Consider the following 23,484-nt stretch of genomic DNA (forward strand, 5'->3'; position numbering starts at 1 on the left):
AACAATCGAATGAAAAAACAAAAACTTTGCTACAATTCAAAACTTTTTTCAAATTAATTCTGAACAATTAAAAATAGAAAAAGTATGTTTTTTGAAGCGGTGTAATGATGTGTTGAAAAATTGATTGAATGCCATTCCATAATATAGGCTATAGAAATTTTATGGAATGGCTCGTAGGCAAACAAAATAATTGTTCATGACATGCGTCGACAAACACATGTACCAGCCAGTGTTTGGCTGAACTTCATTTACAGAAATGTAACTGTCTTCCCTTCAGGCCTTTCAAATTTATTGTTCGCAAAACAAATTTTGCTTTTCACATTTTCCTTCCATCGTGGCGAATTAATTCGACAACTTTTTGCCACAAATTAAATACAATTGCGTGTTTATGATGATTTGAATTTCCATCAAAATCAAATGGAAACCACATACAACTAGAAACCGTAACAGATCATTTTAGCGTATGCCAATTATATTAGAACAAACATTTCCAAGCGAAATGTTGATTTGAAGACACAATTATCCACGCAATTATGTTCAAACATCGAATTATCGGTGTGGAAAAGTTGAACGAATATTTTTAAATTAGTTTGAAATCGTCCATCGAACATGCCATCAAATGGAGAAATGTGTTTGTACAAGCAAAAGTTTTTGAAAAGTCAACATTCCATAGTATAATCAAGAATAGTGGCAATCAATTTGATCGTTAATCAAACGCCAATAGATTTTTGTGTAAAAAATGAATGATTCCAGTTGGTGTGCCGTCAAAATGTGACAGCATTTCAATGAAAGTTATTCCTTTTATCAACAAATCGTTTATCCAGCTATTTATTGCCATTTAATATGCTCTCAATTCAATGCAAGTGTGAAAGAGTCCATTTTTCAAGAATCATCCGAACCGTCAAGATGGTGACGCAAACATTGAAGTGGGTAAACAAAATGCGACCAAAAATGCGTTTGTGTATTTATCGATTAGCCCGGACCATCGATTTAATGTGCTTCTCACGCTCCGAGTAGATTCCGAGAAGTGTAGGTTACATTTACATTTTCATAAATGTCAGATACGTTGTGCGGATGTGACATTGCATCATATCACATGGTAAAAAGTATATGAGAGGAAAAAAAATAATAATCGTTTAAGTGATGTGGCTGCTTCTGTTTTCGTTGGCAAAAAAACGACCAGCGAATAGATATTGCTTATTGATAGCATAGTGTTTGATGACGTGCGCGATCGCGCATATACTTTTTAAGCACGTTTATCATGCCTTTCTGGCGCCTTTTCAACCTCACCAAACGACTTGGAAATAAAACCAAATCGACACATAAACACTCCATACTAAATGGTTTTATTTGACGTTCAACGTTCATTTTTTTTTTCGTTTCTTTTGTTTGGCTCAATTCAGTGTCGTTTGATTGGATGATGTGTGACATATGTTGTTACAATCAATAAATCAAGTTTCTATGTGCCGCATGGTCCGGCATGTTTTTTTTTCGTATGCCCGTGGAAAGAAAGTGTCGAAAAAAATCGACAACGAAATCAATTTGGTCGAGTGAATCGAACGTTTTGAAATCCCTTTTTAGGGATTGTACAATGTTAAAATGTGAAGGAAAAGCCCAGACTCAACATTATTAACCGTAAATATAAATCGTCTCCAATCGATCACATTATGCTCGTCGATGCGAAGTTGCGTTTCAATACGTTCGTAATCTTTCTCTCTCTTTTCGTTTGGGCATTTTTTTCCTTCTGCATTGGTTGAGCTCACTTAAAATCTTTCTTTTATTTTCAACGAATAAATGATGGCATAAACTTAATCCGATATATGAACTAAAGCCGATCTATGACATTAAACATATCAGTAGCTTGGATAAAGGACATCTACAACGATGACCGAATGAAGAGAGAAGTAAAATAGAAAGAATATCCGTCCGAGATGGATATATTTCTTTTACGATGGAAAAGACAAAAGTAGATGACCAAATAATAAATGATGTTCGGCATCGAAATCGAAATCGATCGACCGAGACATCAACTTCGATGGCGCACATGAGCGCACCACATTCATGTTCAGGATTATTTACACAAACACCATATAAGTAGACGTAATCGATAACAACATTTTCTCTACTTTTTTTTTAACAATTTAAAAATGTCAATGGAAAATCGAATGTGTCAGTTTGTATCCCGTTCGGGTGATAAAATACATGATATTTTATCGTCGAAGCTACAAACTAACTTTCAATATAAACTTTTTACACATTTCTATTCTAATCGAAGCGCGAAGATTTATAGACTTTCAAATTGTTTCAATTTTATTTGTTTAAAAATAAACGCTCGTATTTCCTAATCCATTTCCATACGCTGTTAATTTCATTCAACAAAGCACGTTGCATTCAAATACATAGAAAATACGATGTAATCAAAAACCAATTAAAATGCAAAGAGCTATAATAAATGCGTCAACTCAAGACGTTAACTGGATTAATTGCATAATGAAGTAGCTTATCTAATCATAAAATTGTCGAGCGTTTGTAGTTTCTTATTTAATTATCAGTGTTTAGCACAATATTTTCTATGCGCATAGAATGCGGTCTAGAGTTAAATGGCAGAAGGGAAAAAAACAATATCGCTTTATTACCAGTTTTCGTGTAAACGCTTTTGATTAGATGCTTGCAAAACATGCGTCAACTTTGATTTTATCGTAAGAGGAAAAGAATTTCCATTTTTGAATGCTTATTAAAATGCATGCCATCCAATTAGGGTTGGACGCAACGAACTACGCCATATTTTGCAAAAGCTCAATGTCCACATGAGTCACACTGTTTGAGAACATGAAGTGAGCCGGACGCCGTTTCTGCATTTCTTTCAATTCTGATTGTTCATTCAACTTACGGCGGGCTAATAACACAATCTCACAACTTTTTTATACTTCCTGGCAGCTTTAACTTTGCCACTGTTTAAGTAGGTTTTTGGTTAACAGAATTCTGTTATATTTAAATATAATGGCCAATTAACTTTTATTATTCCTCCTTTTTGAGAATGTACGGTGCTCGTGAACACACACCACTCGACCAAATTTCCTTGCTCAAGGAAAAATTACCATTTGCATTGCTCCACGTGTAGCGGGTTAGTATCAAATACTCATTTTTCACGAAACTTTAATGAAATGTTGGTGCATTTTTATGCAACAAAATGAACTTTATAGTTTGCATTCGTTCCGCTTTTTTTGTTCTATCTCAAAAAGTAAGTTGTTCAAGCGGTTTTTTTATGCTCCCTCTGTCAGTTACACAATTTCAATCGTGAATATAGGTTAATTGTACTTGAAATGCTTCATGTAACACTGAAAAATGCTTCATGTACACCTTGCATGGTATGGCGCGCGCACACAACGTCATTGTGTGACACAAAGTGGAATGGCATTTTTTTTGTTCTCATTTTTATGCAAGTGCATAAATTGATTTTTCCGACTAACTTTATTACATTTCTCTCTATTTTTTGCATGCACACAGAGACAATATGGGAATGGCACGAACCATTCCTAATTGTTTGCAAACTTGTTTATGGTCAAAATATTTAATCAGAACGTTATCAAGTTTGGCTGTTTGACTCGAACAAATATTGGAATAAGTGCGCTATTGTTTGACAAACAATGACAAAAGAACCGAAGAGAATAATAAAAAAAGACAATTGAAAAGAAGTGAATAATATTGAAGATGAAAAGAAGCGAGAAAAAATTGTTATTTATATAGCTTACTTTAAATCATTTCTTCTCTTGTGATTTCATAAAGTGGGTCGATCTTTTCGTCACAAAATCACGAACACATTTCAATGGAAAAACTTGCAACAGAAACATTTAACTTTACAAAGCGGAACAGTGTTGTAAAATTTTTGAAACAGAGAAAATTCGCAACTTTATTTTCGATATGAGAACAATGAGCCGCAATTTTACGACTCCGTATGGGTATTTATTGTGTGGTGCTTGACTTGAATGGTCAATAAAAATGTTGAATATTTAATGAGTGCAAATAAATTGTCGTTCATTTTACCATATTTTCGTTTTGGTGAGTTTATCGTTTTAAGTTGCATGTGCGCGCCCATTTTTTGATTCGCTCACATATGTGAAGCCAATTGTCAACTTGAGCGTGAGTGTGTGGCGCACAATAAAAATACTGGATTCGTTCCACATTCTCAAATCAAATTGGCAAACACAAACCGAGTCGCAAATTGGAAACGCAAACAATGCCAACGAGACATTCCTTTATTATTAGTTTTGAAATGCATGACAATGCCGGAAACATTGCCAACTGGCCAATAATATTTTGGTCGTTGCCGAGGTTCTCTCATTCGTTCTCTTTGGTTATTTTTTTTCTCATTCTGTTCTTTATTTGTATCTAGAATGTTTGCCATGTCGATATTTGTTCAACAGATTTTGTGTGAGAAAGCGAGTGAGATCGCACACGTTTCGTTCGGGGTGCCAAAGCATTTTACTTTGCATATTTTATTTGATTAAATTTGCATTTTTATTAGGTCGAACTGTTGGTGGTGCAGCCGGAGTGCACAAACAAAAAAAACACTTCCAAGTTGGTGGATATGTGAAAAAAAGGCTGAAGCCACAACGAGAATCAAGTGACAATGTGAAAAGTAAAAAAAACGGACACAAAAAATGGATACGGAAAAGGTTTTTGAGCTTGAAATGGTATGATTTTTTTCTATTCTTCGGTCGAAAATACACCTGAGACAGTGCAGTCTATACTACACGGCTTATGTAATGTTTGATCTTTCGCTGCTTGTATAAATCATCTTTGTAATCATAAATCCGACGCCGTTTGAATGCATAACACCATGGAATCGAGGTTAAGTTTCCGGTGCACCAGAGAGTCGTGTTACTACCTCATATTTTCAATTTCGATTTCATGATTCGTTCGCTCACATTTTTTTTTGCTGCATCCTTATTTTATACTTCAAACACCCACGGTGACTGAAGGTGGAAAAGGAAATCGTGGCACGGTTTCAACTGTACTCGTTATCTCAAGATTCGTTCGCGCGTACGTGTATTTATTGAAATGATAAATTGTGATTCTTACCTGCAACTTGCAATGTTGCATTTCTACTTCGTACTGAACCTAATTGATTTCGAGCTTCACAGAAATACACACCGCCATCGCTTTCACGTCGTGAATGTACCACCTGAAAATTGAGAAAACCAGAAAGAAAATCGAATTAGTGCTTATTTGTTGTGAAAAAGAATTATTTCTAAAAAAATAACGAGAACGAGAGGTAGATAGGGCGGAAGAGAGGAAAGAGAGGAAAAAGAAAATGAAATGATTAAGAACAGAGATGATTATTGGAAAAAAGCTGTAATTTTATTTGATACATGGAATTTTTTAATTGCTATTAATTATTTCACTGTACATTTCATCGTATTGTGTGTTCGAAGGTGTGTGGTTGGGCGATGCTCATTATGAAATACCGTCGATTCGATACAGAATGAGATTGAAAAGTGGGAAAATGGTGTTGGTTGCGATTTATTGTTTGCTTCAATAATAATAAAAATTAAGAAGACACATAATGCCATTATAAGTTTTATAACAGAAAGCGCTCACATGGTAACAATGTTTCAATGGGAATTTCACCGAAGCGCACCTGCCACACATATCATATTAAGTTTGCAAGTGTGTTGCCGCCATCAGCATGCACTGCATATGTGTGTAGGTTGCATTGGGGTGGTACGATGTATGAAGAAAACATTTTTCCATCGACAACGAGCAAACAATAAATCATCGAACTGGGATCGTTATCTATTCGACGGATTCGAAGAAAGCTTTTAAGTGGCATTAACGCTCTTTGCTCATTGTTCCCCATCACTTCTCTTTCGACTTTTAAGCCATAAAAATAATAAGTTTTTTTTTCTTTTTCATATACGGTTCCAAGTAAAATAGCACACATTAAATTGGATGCTTTCTCTCTCTCTCTTTCTTTCTTCCCAATGCAAACGGAGTGTACTTGAAGCGCGCACTTGAAAATGCGCATCTCTGCCGTATCGAGTGATTGAACAATGTTGAAGTGAGGCATTTGATAAACAAAATCAATGAGCTGATGCACCCGGAAAAAAACTGCAAATAGAGAGCATAAAATGTGCTTTTTTACTTCGAATGATCTCTTCTTTCTCCGTATTGATTCATTCAATGCACGAGTGTGCATTGAGTGCACAAAAAGGTTGTATTCTTTCTCTCGCTCGACCGCCGAACTTCGGGAAAGCGATTATAAAAACTAACCTCAACATTTATTAAATAACATTATTTACATTGTGCTGCAGATTATGCAAAGATTGAACTGAATGCCATAATAGCAGCAGCAACAACAACAGCATTAACGGAAAATTAATTTAGTTGCTCTCTTTGAGAGTCTATCAAAAGAAATTTATCAAGAATTTAATATTCGAATGTGCACGAGATAGAGAAAAAAATGGATTCTTCTCAATGGAGCCATTTCAATGATGTTGTTTGGTACGCTCAAGAGATAGAGAGAAAGAAGATGGACGAAAAATAAGGAAATTCTAAGAGATAAAATAATAGTTGGAATAATTTAGCGCTTATAAAAAAATTACTTCGTACAAAAGCGAACAATCGAATGTTCAAACAAGCTAGTGTACAAGCTCTTTAGAATGTTTTACAAATATTATTTTATCATAGTCTTTCAACAGAAGCTTCAATTTTTCTCTAATGCATTCCATTCACGGAGATGGCAGAAAAAAACCCGAACAAATCGGATCGAGAACATCGACAGAGAATGTCGAGAATAAAAACAATTTAATTAAAAAATATTTCAACAGGTCTTTGTCATTCGCGTTTTCTATTTTCACATTCAAAAAATCTGCACGATAGCATCAGCTCTTATTCAGCGAATTGTTTATATTGAAAATGTGCGGGGATAATTTTTTTTTCAGTTTTTCAATTTGATAGTTTCGAGTGCAACGAATGAAAATAGAAAAGAAAGTTTCCGGGTTGGAGAAATATTGTTTTTAATAAAAATGTCTCTCTTTGAACTTTCATGCCAATTTAATACTGAATTCCATTTTCTTCTTTTTTTATCATCTACTTGCCACGCTGTTTCGTAACCCTTTCATTCCAGCAAGAGGCACACAAAAGACGAACTATTTTCTACATTGTGAAAATATGAGAGTTTTTTCAGGTGCGCAATGAGATATTCAATTCCTCTCTTTTCCCATCTCTCTCTTTCTCTCTATCTCTCTCTCTCTTGGCCTTTCTATTTTCCATCATTGCAGAGGGATTCACATGAATGCAGTTCGAAGGATTTAATGTAATAAATCATTAAAAGTTAAAAATATCTCGTCTCCGCATGAGCCCTCCATAACGATGAGGATTATATGAGAAAATGGGAACATTTTTCGAAAACGAATTCAACATTTTTCGAAATAGTGAATTGTGTGTCTTTTCCACCGTTCACATTCACAATGCAAAACTACGCTGGAATTTTTATTAGAAGATTGATATTAAAGTTGCGTTTTGAATGTGGAAGGAAAAAATGACCGAAAGTGGCAGAATTCTATGCTTAAAATTATTTTTCTTTGCGGTGAACATTAACAAAGAAACTGCAAAATCTGAAAAAAAGACAGTTTAAAGGATGACATGTGTTTGGGAATTCATGGAATTAAAAGGAAATCCGATGGCTGTTTATTTTGAAAGAGGACTGTCAAGATGGATATTACATGCGATTGGCATTGACAAAGGTAGTAACATCAAGAATTTGCAAGGTTTTGCAATTTAATTGTTGCCATCGTTCATCCCCATTTGTGATTTCGCATTTGAAACTTGTCAAAAAGGAAAATGTATTCATACAATAATAATAATAATCCACGTGTGTATAGTGTGTTGAAGAGTGAACGGTGAATTTGCACGTTTAATGATAATGACAAAACAAAAGTTATTATGAGTTTGAATGGAGACGAGAGGCGGATAGAGAAGTTTGAAATATATTCAAAATATAAGTTGGCTACAAAACCAGCATCAAACGTATGTTCACCAAAATAGAACAGCGGTAATAAAATTACGATTTCATTTGTGTGTGTGTATGCAGCAATAACGATGCTACAGCATCGATTCAAGACATTGTGCAGTTTGTTTGTGTGTATTTAAAATGATATGTGAATTACAATTCACATTTACAATGTTGTTGCGAGCATTATTGTTTTGTGTTGTGGTGGTAAAAGTAAGAGAGAAGTTGTGAACCCACATGTGAATAAATTTTGGGCACGGATCATGAGCGGCAAATTGGTGCTGGCTGTGCACACACACACACATACGAAACACATTTGCATATATAAGCGCTTCATCACAAGAGGGTGATATTATACACTTTGGATAAATGTGTGTACAGGCAGTTTTATAACAAAAACGTCACATATTATTACGGGTAATTTTCGGAGAAAATTCATTTCACTGCGACCGAAAAAACCGCACAACCAATGAATACTTGTGTTCCAACAAAGTCAGTTTTGAATTGGGCCACACGCGCTCTATGGCTGATTTTTTTTTTCTTGTGAATTGAAATATACGAGAGGAAAAATTCATTTGACTCTATCGCAAAAATACCAGGACACAGAGTTCTCTTTCACGTGTGCATGGTACATTAAGTTTATTTTCATATTCAAGCTGCGGTCTCGTACCTATGACAACTTAAACACACTCATTTGACTTCATCGCACACATTTGGAATACGCAGTGAAAAAGATATGAAATTAAAGCGAAACAGAGAGAAAGAGAGCGAGGAGCAAACATAAAGAAATTCAAAACCGTAAGCTTTTTTGGCTCTTTCATACATTTGGTTACATTGTCGACTCTGTTTAACCCCTATGGTTTTGCTAATATTTTCAAATTTTCCATGAACAACAATATTACCACAAAAAACGTATACACATGTAGGTACATCTAAATTTTGCGAATACAATGTGTGCATCTGGGAGAGTGAACAAGTTCACGTTAGTAATTCAACACTATAATAGCCAAAAAGTGGCGTAGCACACAAGCAAAAGTCTCTTGCTTCTCGAAAACTCTTTAGCCGAATGCGATAAACCAGTAAAATGTACAAAAAGACTGAGAGAAAGAGATATGAATTTTGCCCGTAACAACAAAATTGAACAACTATATCTTTAACTACGAGCACTTTGTCAGTGAAATCATTGCAAAGTATCATTTGCAATGTTGGAGTTCGTTTTTTTCTCTATCTATCTATCTAACTGTCTGTCTTTCTTCGTTTGCACCAACATGGAAAATCACAAGTGAATTTCCCAAACTGCCGCCGAAATATGAGCAATATTCTTCTCTTATGAGCATTTCACTTGGATTTTGCCATTTTGACATAGTTTTCTTTTGATAGAAAAAAGATAGTGAACAAGAAAAGAGAGTATGGAAGAGACACAATGTTATCAGTTGTTTCGTAACTGGATTCATTGTAGACTTTTTGCGCACGAAAAATCACATGAAAACCATACACTCTTATTCGATTTTCTTCAAATGTCAAGAATAAAACCAGATGCAATCATTTTCATGTGAAATGTGTGCAAAGACCGACTCGACAAAATGCTACAAAGAATGTGTCAGTCGCAAGATTTTTCACGTACGGCAACCAACTTAAGCCATTGTCATTGGCGACAAACATGATTTTTTTGATTTTCGATGGAACATTTGCTTTAGGCTTTTTATCCATGTGCTTGAAGACGTGCTTCAATGAGTATGAACCAGAACTAACTTCCGTCCATCTTTTTAAATGAAAAGCGAATGATTGTGACTTTCTTTCGTCCATTGCTAGAATTTCATTCAAACAGTTTGCTTTTGCCGTTAAACATATTTGAGAAGAATTTATGTGTGTCCGGGGTATGGGAAATTTCGTGGTGACACGGTAAAAACATGATGGAACACAATTTTCAACATTCATTTTAAGAATTCCTTTTTCACTCCATTCACCAAAAATGTTTTATATAAATTCCTTATGTTGTGTTAAATGCGATTACAAGTCAGACTTCTCTCTCTTGCTCGTTTTTTTTTTTATATCTATATTTCTCTCGGTTCGTTTGACGATGCGATAAAGTGGCGTGCAACAGCCATTTGTCGTATCGTTTTTAATGTGATAACTTTTATTGTAATAAAACAAACAATTCAAATGCGCGCATCCTTTAAATTGCTGTCACATACAAATGATATAAGTGACATATGCTACATATATGATGATAATATGAACTTTGAAAAGGGCAATTTTCAAGCTAATGAATGTCTTAATTTATGTCATAAACCGAAGATAGTTGTGCGGTTAAGCGACTGAAACATATCAACTAATAAATTCAAAGAGATTGCTGTTCTTACCTTTAGGAAAAAGAGACCGCCAGCTGGAAGAATCATACGATGAACTCCTGGTTCGATTTTAAGCGGTTCGCCGTCTTTGTACCATGTGATTGTTGGTGTTGGTACGCCATCTGCTTTGCAATTTAGCGTAACCGGCTCATATCGAGGCACCAACACATCAAGCGGATGCTCTGTTATTTTCGGATAATCCAAACCTGTGTAAGGGAGAGAAAAAGAAAAGGAACAATGATAAGAATGCGTTAATTTGTCTTGTATTGTTTTATGCTTTTAAACAAAAAATGGGTAATCTCCTTAACGAACACAATGGAGATTCCATTGTGTGCGCGCTCAAAAAGAATGAGCGCAAACGATCGAAAGCATTTCACTGAACGAGCTCATCACAAAACCATTAATAATTAATAAATTAATCACAGACAATGTTTCGAATACGTTGCGAATAATGACACTTTGTACATTCACATGAAATATAGATTAGGTTTGATTTGATTCTGTGATTCCGTGCTTTTGTATCGAGATTATCTGCTTAAAATCTCAGCCTGTTTGCTGCTTTTGTTTAGAACAACAGCACCGGAAACAATTCACTAAAACATTTGTCTAATCATCTTTTCACGAGAAATGTCTCGTTAATGTTTTGGAGATAAATCTTTTGTTTGAAAACATTCAAACATCGAATGGCATGGACTCACTTTCGCCATGTCATATTTGCTCTTCTTCGTTGATGTTTTTTTGCGAATATCCGTAATTCGGGATATTCGAATGATATCCGCTTACTGAAACAGTAGACATGAAAGTAGATCCGGTCTTACATGAAAATCTCCCCTCCCCCCACTAGGAAACTGTCCATGTTTATTTTCGCCATTGTAATCGAAAAGTTAATTGCATTTTTGCAGTTGATTGGATTTTTTGGCCAACAACCCTTTGACAAACATCGTATATCTATTGAAAGTTCACCAGCCGAATGATGTTCGATTGAGAATGACGTTGCTCATTCGATGTCCAAATAGTTATGAAGATTGTGATAATACATAAAATATGTATACTAATCGAAATTGGCTGTTGCCCTTTTTCGTATTTGGTTTAATTCAATTTATTCTAGATGACTGCTATTGGAAAAGTTTTGATCCATCTAACGCATAATATAATAAAATAACACTCTGTGTGAACGTACACACTTTGCTCAGAGGCATATTATGATGATGAGCATCGGAAGGCGATTTGAAAGACACACAAAAAGGGGTTTGAGAAATGGTTCAATTCAATTTTCACTGTTATCACAAATTGAATAGAATTTTGTATACCATCGAAGTTACATTTTATTGCGAGATGCGTAAAAACCACTGACGATGAAATATTTTAATTTGCTTGGATAATATTTTATGCCAAGATGATTTTCAAATGCGTATTTCCTGGCGGCGAACATTTTTGGCCCCAAAAATTATGAATTTTAATGGAACGCAATTCAACAGCATCTGCGCCACTTTACATGAGAACACTATCAAAAGTAATTAAAATGATTTGAATTGTTGAAAATTTGTGATGTGGAAATATGTATGTATGTTGAAATGGAAATTGTTTCGATCGAGTCGGGTTTTCTAATCGGTTGAATTGTGAGAACAAGTGGCAAAAGATCAAGAACTAAGACCAAGATGTATGGTGTCAATATTAACAAACGCACGTGCAAACAAAAATGTGTTCACCTTCAACTTTTAACCACTTTTCACCTTGGCATTAACAAAAACAATGGTGGTTTTTGCGTTTGCAAAATAGTACACTTTTTCTGACATTTTACGTCAGAGTTGCTGTTGCGTTAGATTTTGGCAAACGAAGCATAGTGATAGCATGTGATCCAACACAGCTGGCATGGCATCAAGATAAGAAAAAATGAAATGCATTTCATCCCATTCACTCGTTTCAATACGACAGCGCACACAGATGTACTACAACTTTTTGTGTTAATTAGCATTTTCACGATATGCTTCCGAAAAACCAACTTTCAACGGCTCTTCTCATAAATACACAAACTATATCGCTGGTCTTTTTTTTTCTCTCATCATAATGTAAGTTTCCACTAGATTTATTTCCATCACATTAAATCCCGTGCAAGTTAAGGCGGTGTTTAAACCACTTTTCCATAGACAAACATATTTCACTTCTTGTTCTCATATTTATCTTTTTTTTTCGTACCGGTGCGCTTAGAATCACACGAATAGTTTGCTACTTATACCTTTAATTTATGGTACTCGAGCGCAACATTGCTAGAACAAACGAACAGATGATAGAGAAAAAAAATCATATTTTCATTTAATGAAGATGTAATACTGAAAAAGACACACGAACATGTTTTACCGAAAAACCCGCTGTTTTTCAGGTAAATTATTCATTTATTCATTTTAAATCATGGCAATGTACATGATATACTCGAATGTTTCTTATGCAATGTAACTCACTGAAAGCGGCAATGGCAGATAGGATGTTTTATATAGATATAAATAGGTTATTATAAGAAGCGTTAGTTTTCCATAATAATTTTTTAAATCCATTCAAGTTGTGAGGCGAGTGAGCGCGCTTTCATCATCATTTGCATTATAATAGAAAACATCGAGTCGAGAGATGTAATTCGGGAAAATGCTGCAAAACATCGAAGAAAAAAAAGCGCTTCGAATAGAAAAGAGCGTTAAACATTGCATTCATATTTTATAATGTTGCGTGGTTCTTTTCTTCACGCTTTAAAATGCAACAGCAGGCCGTAAAAAATACGGATGAGTGGCACTTTAACAACGGACTCCAAAACTCATTCTGTCCACTTTGCGGTCCCATCGGTTCGTTCGCTACATTTTCAATCTCTATTTACATACATAACGAGTTGTCGCGCTCTTTAATTAATAAACATTCAAAATGAATCGACGTTGGAATTCCCTATTTTTCATTTATTTATTGCGTGCACAACAAAAGTGGTTCCATCACGACGCGGTTGTGCGGTTCATTCCTCAATAAATTAAGATAATAAAAATCTAGGTGACTGCAATTGATAGAGATGAAACGGGTTGAACCATACAGTGGCCTCGAAAACAAACATAAAAATTAGAATGGAACGCGAAGAAGATCAAGCGAAACGATTTTCAGCGAGAACAAAAAGAAAAACAGTATGCCCCGAGAGAGATACAGCGACCATTACTCGAGAGAATACAATGGAATAATATAAATATGGACGAAGGAGAGATGAAAAAAAAATGCTCATTTCAATAAAAATTAAAGTGTGTGTATTTTGAGTGACATATCGAATCGAAATGTGTGCGTTTTAGGTGTGACCATATACGATGCAACACACTTTATGGAATCATAATAAAGTAATTTATGGCATTTTATTGTTTAGTATTTTCTATGTCCCTTTTCAACTTTCTTTCACACCACACGCACACAATCAGTTGTTGCTTGTTTTTATCCATTGGCTGCAGCTGAGTTTTTGGCTCTTGAATCGAATTTTTAATTCTTTTCTCTCTCTCTCTCTCTCTCTCTCTCTCTCTCTCTCTCGGTATTTGATTTGTATCTATCGTTTGTTTACTGTTTTATTTTCAATTTTTTCTTTTATTTTCATGTGGTTTATTTGCCTTTTTTCAGCTGACATTTTCTACAAGTTTTCATCATCGGTCACAGTTCGAATGCGGATTACATATTGATACAGACCACCCACAACCGCAAACGTAACTTGCCACATCACAATTAAGAAGCATCTCAATGATTTCTCAATCACAAAAAAAAATGAAATTCACGGAATTTCGTTGAAATAATAATGTACAATATTGATGTTGCAATTTCTTGAGAAGGAACAAACGGCAAATAATCAATTCCCTTGGACATCGATCGTCATAGTAATGTTTGTGAAATAAACAAACAAAAAAAAAACAAGTAACAACATACAATGATTTTTAGATAGGATATAGCTTGCGGATCTCCGCAAGATCTGGATCTCGCCGTGCGTCATAGCCGCATGCCGTATGATACATTCACGCGCATGCTGTACACATACGTTCTTCATTTCTTTGAGACGAACGCAATCCATTCGCGCGCCGATGTATTGTATGTTTTAGCGCATGCGCGAATGTGAAAAAGAGAAACGCAAAACGAAAGAGTGTGTATGAGTGTGTCGTTATTTTAAATAACGAAGAAGCATACAATAGCATTTGTCGTTGTTTGAACAACATACACTCATAACAACATACACTCATTGTAGTTCGCACGCAGACAAAATACGTCAGCTAATGAAAAGTGAGACTTAAGAAAAATAACATTTATTCGATTCATTTTTATTTTTATGGAACGAAATACAATGCATAATTTTGAAATAAAATGAGTTTAGCTCAAATGAATTTAGTTTCAATCAATCTACTTTACCTTTTATGAGTGCCACAATGCCATCTTCAACCGGCGCGTCTTTGATTTTCTGGAATGTGCATACGCCAATCAAAAGTGCTTTGAGAAACATGCAATCGAAGTCAATTCCCGGCTTATTTCGTATATTATAAAATACGTAGATTTTCCTTAAACGAAGTGTTAGCACACAATTCATAGTTGGCTTTGGTCTAGTGTTTATAAATTCTGTCCCGGAATGATAATAAATTTCAATTCGTCAATAAATAAAAATAAAAATGAATCGAATAAATTTATTATTTTAAATTACGACACACTCGTACACACTCTTTCGTTTTGCGTTTCTCTTTTTCACATTCGCGCATGCGCTTAAAACATACAATACATCGGCGCGCGAATGGATTGCGTTCGTCTCAAAGAAATGAAGAACGTATGTGTACAGCATGCGCGTGAATGTATCATACGGCATGCGGCAATGACGCACGGCGAGATCCAGATCTTGCGGAGATCCGCAAGCTATATCCTATCTAAAAATCATTGTATGAGTAACAAAAACAACGTCCAGGTAGAAAACGTCCTTTTTTTCTCTTTCTCCCGAAACAAGACCAAAGGTCGAGTTGATGTTGCTTAGATTTTGTCTATAATAAATGACGTTGCCAGCTATCGATTGAAATCAAGGCAAAAAAAAAAAACAAACTTAATTCAATTTGATGAATTTATATTTGTGGCAGCCGAACCGAGTAAAAGAAAAATCATTATCAATTTTAAGTATTTCCCGGTAGATAACAGCATAATTATTTATTGGTTTTTGGTCCTTTTTTGTCATTGATTTTCCAATTTTGGTTCAATTCCATCGGTTGACATTCGGAAGAGGGACATACAATTTTCTACAGAAATTCATAAAAAAATAAAACAACAACATTTGTGACCGCCGCCGCCAGTAATTACGAAGGGTAGCCAATATTACACAGCCCGAACACATCAATTCGATGCCAACTGCTATATTTTACACCAAAATCATTTTATTATCTGTAGATAAAGTAGTTTAAACATGGCCGAGAAGTAAAAATGAATAAAATAAATGGAGTTAAGATATCATTGCCTCAGAAATGGTTGTTGGAAACAAGAAAAATGTGTATATACAAACGATCCGAAGAGATAAAGAACCTTTGTTTCGGGCAATCAACAACATGAACTATTTTTTTTAAAAAAGCGAGTGAGAGAGACGCCAGTCCACTTACAGTCATTCGTGTAATATTTTAGTTTTAACTATCGTAATATAAAAATAGCCCAAAGTATATTTGTTGATGTCCGAGCAGTCAAAGGTTTGCAGACTGTTGCAATAAAAATGTTTGGCTTTTGGTCGAGATGCTCCAGAAATAGGACATAGATAAAATGAGCAAAAGAGTGTTGTCGAAATAGAGAGAGAGAGAGAGAGAGAGAGAGAGAGAGAATGAAAGAGCGGGCGACATTTAATTTAAAAACAACAGTCGGATAAGATTAAATAGGAAATTTAATGAGGAGACACTCATAAAGAGCAGTTGTGTTTCAATTTTCTGGCGGGGAACAATTGGTTTTCACAAAACGCATGAGGTCAATTGACGATTTTCGGGAGCTCAAACCTTTTTCACAATTGTGAAAAGTGAAGAAGGGGCAAAGAGAGATAAAACCAACAACAATACACGGTAAAAGTAATTAAAACGTTTAGGTAAACCATTGTTATTGAATTGGATGGAGAAATTGGCTTGTCTCAAAAACTATTTGGCTAGCATTTCAGGAAATCGATAAAGAGTGAGAAAGATAAAATGTAAATCTTTTGAGAATGGCAGACCCTCGTTTTGCCGCTGCCAATATCTGTATTTATATTCAAAACCGGCGAGTACACACACAGAGAGAGAGGGTAAAACTTTATTCTACGTTGGCCATTTCCATGCTTATCTCAAGAAATTATTGCTCTGTTGATACTTTTGGCCGAGTTTATAAACGGTTTTATGTTAATGAAAAGATTACAATGGCACAATTACACCTGAAGAAATGCGAACCAATAGAAAAGTTTACACGAGTAAAAATACGAGCTTGAAAATGAGCTGCCAGAAAAACTGAACAAGTGACCCGAAAAAGAATGTCCTTTTTTGGTTCAACTTTCTAATTGCACATTTATCATTATGGGGTCGACCGACAACAGATCTATTTAGTCAAAATACGAAAACCAAATGATATGATAATTATGATATCAAAACTCGAAAAAAACAAACTTTTTATGTTTATTTTTTTTTCTGGATGTTTGTCCTTTTTTCAGTGGAACAACAAAATAATAAACAATTATTCGCTAACGAACGTGACATGTTTTATCTAAAACATGAAAAAAATATAGAAAAATTACATTGTAGAAGATTCTTTTTATTGTTTCAGTTCGTCTTTCTTCTGTGAAATATCAAACGAAAAAAAAAACGATACGGTTTCTAGCTCTCGTCCTTCGGCAGACAAGCGAGAGAAAGAGCGAGCATTTGACATTCTTCAACATGAAGAAAACGCTCTTCCTTGTTCTTATCTTGGAAATTCGTTTGAATGTTCAGAGCCGGAACAAAAACTTTCCACTCAGTAACCGAGCAACGAACTAAGAAGAGAAACTAAGGGGAGAAATGATGAGAGCGACAAGTAAAAAATGTTCAAGCTAAAAAAAAACCAAAGAGAAGTTGTTTGCATCTTTACCTCAAAAGACATTAGTTGCGTTCAATCGGACTCACTGTCTTGGTTGAAATATGCGTAGCACAAAACAATCTTACTAAAGAGCCAAACAAACGGAAACCGTTATATAATTTACGCGTAATTCTATGCCATTCAATTGCTGCATAAATGCTAGACGAGCTATTGAATATGATTATTGTTGTCACTGTAATTTTCATAATAAAATCCTTATAAAATATCATTCCATTTAACTCATTTCCCTTTTTTGTGTTTGCCGTTGTCTTGATGGCAGAAACTTTTATTTTCTACTACTACACAACGACAAAAAAAAACCGACAATGTTGAAAATACATGGTACAAAGTCTCGATGAATACAAGTTTCCGTAAGAGATTCGAACATGTTCATCGTTTGAGGGTTTCGATGTTTTCCAAGAGACGAAGAAATCGTAGAAAAAGGACAATTCGAAGCAACAGAATCAGTGAAAATAACGAACATGGGGATGTTAAAGTCACAACGATAAACAAAGACTTGGATGTGGCAAGACATACGGCACATCGAATGGCGAGAGAAAGAGAGAAAACGAACAAGACACAACTAAATGAAAATGTCGAAGCAACACTGGAAATACTTCGTTTTATTGGTAACTCAATTTCCTTTGCGTGTTTTTTTTACTTCGTCTTTTCTCCACTGATTTTCTCACTCTTGATTATTTTATCGGTTGGTTTTTTTCCTCTCCGTTTTTTTTAAACAAGAAAATATTTATGTATTTTAGCGTGCTGACCGAACAGATGGGTAACGCTGTGACAATTCATCGACACGAGAATTTATTTATCATCTAATAGCATTGATAATAATGGTAAAGTGTCACATGTTTTCAACGGTTTTCAACAGCATTCAATTTAAAATAATTCGTCGTTTGGTGCCCATTCTCGCCTGTGATTGGATTAATTACGACTTTTAACCAAAAATCGCAGCGTGAATTTCCACGTCGTCGACAACCAAGATGATGATGAAGAAAAAAATCAATCGTCAAAACAAGGAAATTCTACAAAACCTTTTCTATGAAAAACGGAAAAGCAGCGGAAGAGAGACAAACTTCTTTGAAAAAGTGTCAATTAAAACGACGGTACGGAAGACATGTAATCACTTGCGTGTTGAGTATAACATAATAAGATAAAACCATGGATCAGAGACTGTATTTTGTTGTACATAAAACCGCCGCCAGTTAACAGATTTTATGTTATACAATTTATGACAGTTTCATGTTGAAATTACAGCAAAAGACAGTGTGCTGAAAGTGTGATACAATGTAATTAACGTCTAATTGATGCTAATTGATTTTTGATCGAACAATCAGCAAAAGAAAATGCTGGTTTTGCGTTTTGAAATGTTTAGTATCAAATTTTGAACTTTGTATCTATCTTTGTGTCTCTCATATTGTAATACATTTTCTTTTGAAAATCTTCGTACTTTTTTTTCATCCAGACAACAATAAGCAATTGTACGACGACAAATGTGAATGGTGGCGGCGATGGTGGGTGTTTTTAATTGCAATTTGTTGGTAATATTTGCGTTGTATTTGTTACAATGTGATTTCAAGGAGTTCGAAGATCAAATTTGCTGATAATGATGCCACACAGTCATTGCACTTTTTCCCATTTGATGCGAAATATAATAAACAACATCATTAAATGGAAAACAAAAGCAAAAAATTATTATTGCGCATTTACTTGCAATCGAATCGCATAAAATCCTACACACAGGGAGAGAAAGAGCGAGACAGACAGAATTAGTAAGACATGCGAAGTGGAAAAGCGAAAAGCGAAAGACTTGATAATAAAATGTGAAAGTATGAGGGGGCGCGAGCGTGTATTTGCTTGTCTTTTCGTCGATAGATATCTATGAAAGTAATTTTGGTTGCCGTCTTTTGTCGTGTTTAATGCTTTTTTCGTCCAGCGCCAACAGGCGATTCAATTGCAAGGATAATAAAGTAGTAAAACCGATGAACGAAAGCAAACGACCGAACAACGAATAAACACCAACAACAACATTACCAACAAATATTGGTAACGTTGTCGGTGGCGGTGGCAGCAGTGGTGGCGGCATGCTACGAGAAATCGTATATCGTTGTAAATAAAACCTCGAAATGAGCGAACGAACATTTTGGAAATTATCCAGAAAAACAACAAAGACCGACGGAATGGAATATGCTTTTTTTGCTAGTCGCATCACGAAAATAGTGAAATAAAATGCGAAAACGAAAATCAAGAAAATGTTTGTAGAATAGCATAAACAACCATCTCACTCCCTCATTGGTCGCCGGAACAAAACAAAACATGAAACAATCAGATGCAACACAAACATGGTGTAGATTGTCAGATGGAATATATATTTATATTCAATGGCGTAATGTATGTGTGTGTGCACATTTTTCGCATTTATTTTCATATTCAAGATATATATGCCATACACAAAAAAAGAAATAATAAAATGAAGCGAAACGAATGCAAACGAACGAGAACATTTAATAGCATCGAAGTTATCATATGAAAAGCGTAACAAAAGCCAAAAAACGTGCAGTTTTTTTTACGAAAAGAGATATGAGCAACCAGAGAGAGAGAGAGAATGAGAGAGAGAGAGAGAAGGAGATGTATATATCGTATTGAAATATCAAATGAGACTGAGAGAAAGGGAGAAAATAAGAGAGAGCAAACATTGTAAAGTGATCATATTGAATGAATGTATGTGGTTTGCTGCAAATCACAAACCGATTCCTATTTTCCATGCTCTCACTTCACCATGGCTCCATTTGCATTTGTAATATTTGCATAGAAAAATATTGTGGTTTCACTTTTCCATATTTTCCGCAACTTTATTAATGAAACAAAGCACTCTCCATTTCACCGTTTTTTTTTTTTGTGTGCAAACAGCTCCGAATGAATATTCAATTTTTAACATTTTGGTCACTGTTCTTTTTTGGATTCTTCCATTCGGTCATTTATCTCGATCTCTTTTTTTGTGTTCCGTTTGGTCTGGTTTGCTTTTAACATTTCACCATTTCTAATTGGAACATCGAGATTCTCAATCAAGACCTCTTCATTACCTTCCTTCATTAATGAATGCATTTGGTCAATATTTGAAATGAAATGCACTCGATTGTGTATAGATGTGCGTGTATGTTGAATGCGGAATTCCATACATACAATGAAATACGTTCAATCTGGTTTATTTGCTTTAAGACTCTTTTCCAGATCGAGAGCTCTACTTATACAACTTCATTATATTCTATATGAAAAAAAAGAACAAGTTTGTGTCAGAGTTGTAACATACAATCCTTTTTCTCTGTGGTTTCATTTTCCATTTTCGTTGGCATATTTTGCTTTTTGGCGCTTTGCCGTTTGCCATTGCGCGTCATTTTTTCTACGACCCCAAACGAAATGGTATGCACATGAGAATGAGAGAGATAGAGAAAACGTGAGAAAGTGAAATGTAACATTTCGCTTGCAGGTGCAAACATGAAAAATGTATATGCATGCATTTTAACGAATTTTATTATTGTTTCGAAGTGTATCTCTTGCGGTATCTCATGTTAAAAAACCTCATTAAAAAAAATCTTGATCAAAATCCACCACAAAAAAAAGAAACATCCATGCACTGAAGGTAATGAGTTCATTTACGTTGGTTGCAAGTTTCCTCTTTATTTTGTTATGTTTTCGCATGTAATTAGGTAGGATTTTCTGCGAAATTCCATGGCTTCAATAAAGAAACTGTGAAAATGATGGATTTAAGTTTGTCGGTGCCATTCCCACTTTCATTGAAATTACGTGCTAAAATCTACAAATTCACAACCGCAATCAGCTTTTTCAAATCAAACGCACGGTGTTCGCCAAAATGACTACAAACAAACTCACTGACGTCTGAAGTGCAAATGAAAGTTTTGAACCACTATAAATAGACGGCAAAAAGTTATTTCTTTTCATGCGTTTTTAAGAGCTCAATGCGAATTTTATTGACTCGTTGGGCGTGTATATGTGTTAAACCAAAGATTCGACATGTTTTTCACATTAAAATCATTGGCCATAATCGCAAATGTTCGGTTGATCGTTCTAACTCGCTGTTAAAGTTTTTTTTTTGCAGCGCAGCATTTTCAAAAAGGTCGATGCTGTAAATAAACACCGTTGTAAAAATGTAATGACGCCAAATTTCCAATTATTGGCAATAGCAAAAGGAAAAAAGCCATTAGCACACATGTTTAATGACACTTCAAATACAAACGCCATGCAATGCGCTCCGTTATCGACATCGTCGTCGTTGAGTTTTGAATGCTTTAAATTACCCATATCAAAGTGGCTATATAGATTGAGTGTGAGGGTCCATTCGACCAAAGCTTCCATTCAATTACAATTGTCCACTTACTTAGCTCGATTTAAATGAATGAGTGTAGGTCAATTTAAAATGTGTCAGAACGGCCACAGATATATACAGCCAAGAAAATGTAGAATGAATGCTGTTTTTGAACACATTTAGAAGCGATTTTGCGCACAGTGTGCACTTTCGATATAAACTATTTGGCGCCATGTAATTTGGCGAGACCGTGAATTGGTCTTTCGTTTTGAACGAAATGTGCTGCAAATGAAGTGGAATTGAATTGAAATGTGCGGGCTAAATGCGTAAAAACAAAATAATAATAATATATCAATGGCCACCTTTAATTGAGATGAAAAACATTTGTTCGTTTGTGAAATAGAGTCGTCCACAGCATGCATATGTGATCATTTGTTAATCAATGGCTTGCAGACAATAGCCGATCGATAATTTTAATAACGGCGCCGTTTTCAACTCACAATATGCCCTTGATTTTAGTTCGGTGCATTCAATTTTCGAAATGAAGTTCGACAAAAATCGAAGTTTGAATAGAAAAATAATAAAAATCCGAAAATTATGAACGTGGTCGGGGCAAAAATTGACAAAAACTGAAATCTAAATCGAATCGAATTCGCTATATGAGATTCAATGTTCCAGTTGGAATATGCTGAATGCATTGGACAGCGCACATTCGACACACGAGACGAATGAAACAACAATAGACATCATCAATTGTCAATGGCTCGATGTGCATGCAGTCCCGCATTTCACCCTCCTCACATCGTGCATTGATTCTTCACAAATTCCGTTTTCGGTTTCAGTTTCGCTTGCCGCACATAACACGGATTACCATTATCGATTGATTAGATGTTTGCATGCCATCCGCATATGTAGGTTAATAATATTCACACAAAAAAATATGAATGAAAGACCCATTAAATTTAACGTCCGATAGATTTGCCATTGTTTGTGATTTGACATCGAATGAATTTCGGAATTGCAGTAACTGAGAGAAGGAGAGGGAGACAGAGAATGAGAGAAGAAGATTCAAAGAGAGAATTAGTTGTTTTGTTTTCGATGCAGAAGTAGCCATCCATAAATGTCGTTGTCACTATTCGAATTGGGTATTTTGTTCAATGAAATATATAATAATATCGATGTTATTAGCCGTAACATTCATTTGAGCACCTCTTTGCAGACAACAAAAGAATTTATATTCCTTTTTCCATCCACTCCACACTATCGATTGCAATTTTGTACAAACAAAACTTTCCAACATGTTTTGTTCGCCTCTCTCTCCCTCCCTCCCTCTCGCTCTCTCTCTCTTTCTCTCTCTCTCTCTCTCTCTCTCTCTCTCTCTCTGTAGAGAGAGCTGCAAAGAGTGAATTTAAAACCCTTGGTCGAAATGTAATCGATTTAAATTTATTTTCTCTATTGAAAATGCGCACGTCCTTCCGTATATTTCTGCCAAATAAATCATAGATCATCATGGATGTTTGTCTTCGAATGGGAATGCATTGTTCGTTTTGGAATTGAAAATCACCCTTGTGTGCGTTAAAAATAGCCAGCAGCTAAAATCGAAGATAGACCGACAATATTTAAAAAAAAACTACATTCAAATTCGATTCATGTATTGAATATTCCAATTGCAACTGGAACTCACTGTGTTCGCAATTAGAAATGTG

The 23,484-nt window shown here is 35.1% G+C and overlaps 1 protein-coding gene across 1 annotated transcript in view; it reads right to left on the reverse strand.

Moving 5' to 3' along the window:
• Positions 1-23,484, reverse strand: part of LOC116340777 (roundabout homolog 1-like) — a 78,602-nt gene that overhangs the window by 19,700 nt on the left and 35,418 nt on the right. Inside the window, exons 3-4 of the mRNA XM_031767432.1 lie at positions 10,378-10,571; positions 5,083-5,185 (exon numbers count right to left, since the gene is read on the reverse strand). Coding sequence (XP_031623292.1) covers positions 5,083-5,185; positions 10,378-10,571 — 297 coding nt within the window. The remainder of the gene's footprint in view (positions 1-5,082; positions 5,186-10,377; positions 10,572-23,484) is intronic.

The sequence above is a fragment of the Contarinia nasturtii genome, unplaced genomic scaffold (assembly GCF_009176525.2).
Source record: "Contarinia nasturtii isolate CC-2019 unplaced genomic scaffold, AAFC_CNas_1.1 Cnas_scaffold_695, whole genome shotgun sequence".
NCBI lineage: Eukaryota > Metazoa > Arthropoda > Insecta > Diptera > Cecidomyiidae > Contarinia > Contarinia nasturtii.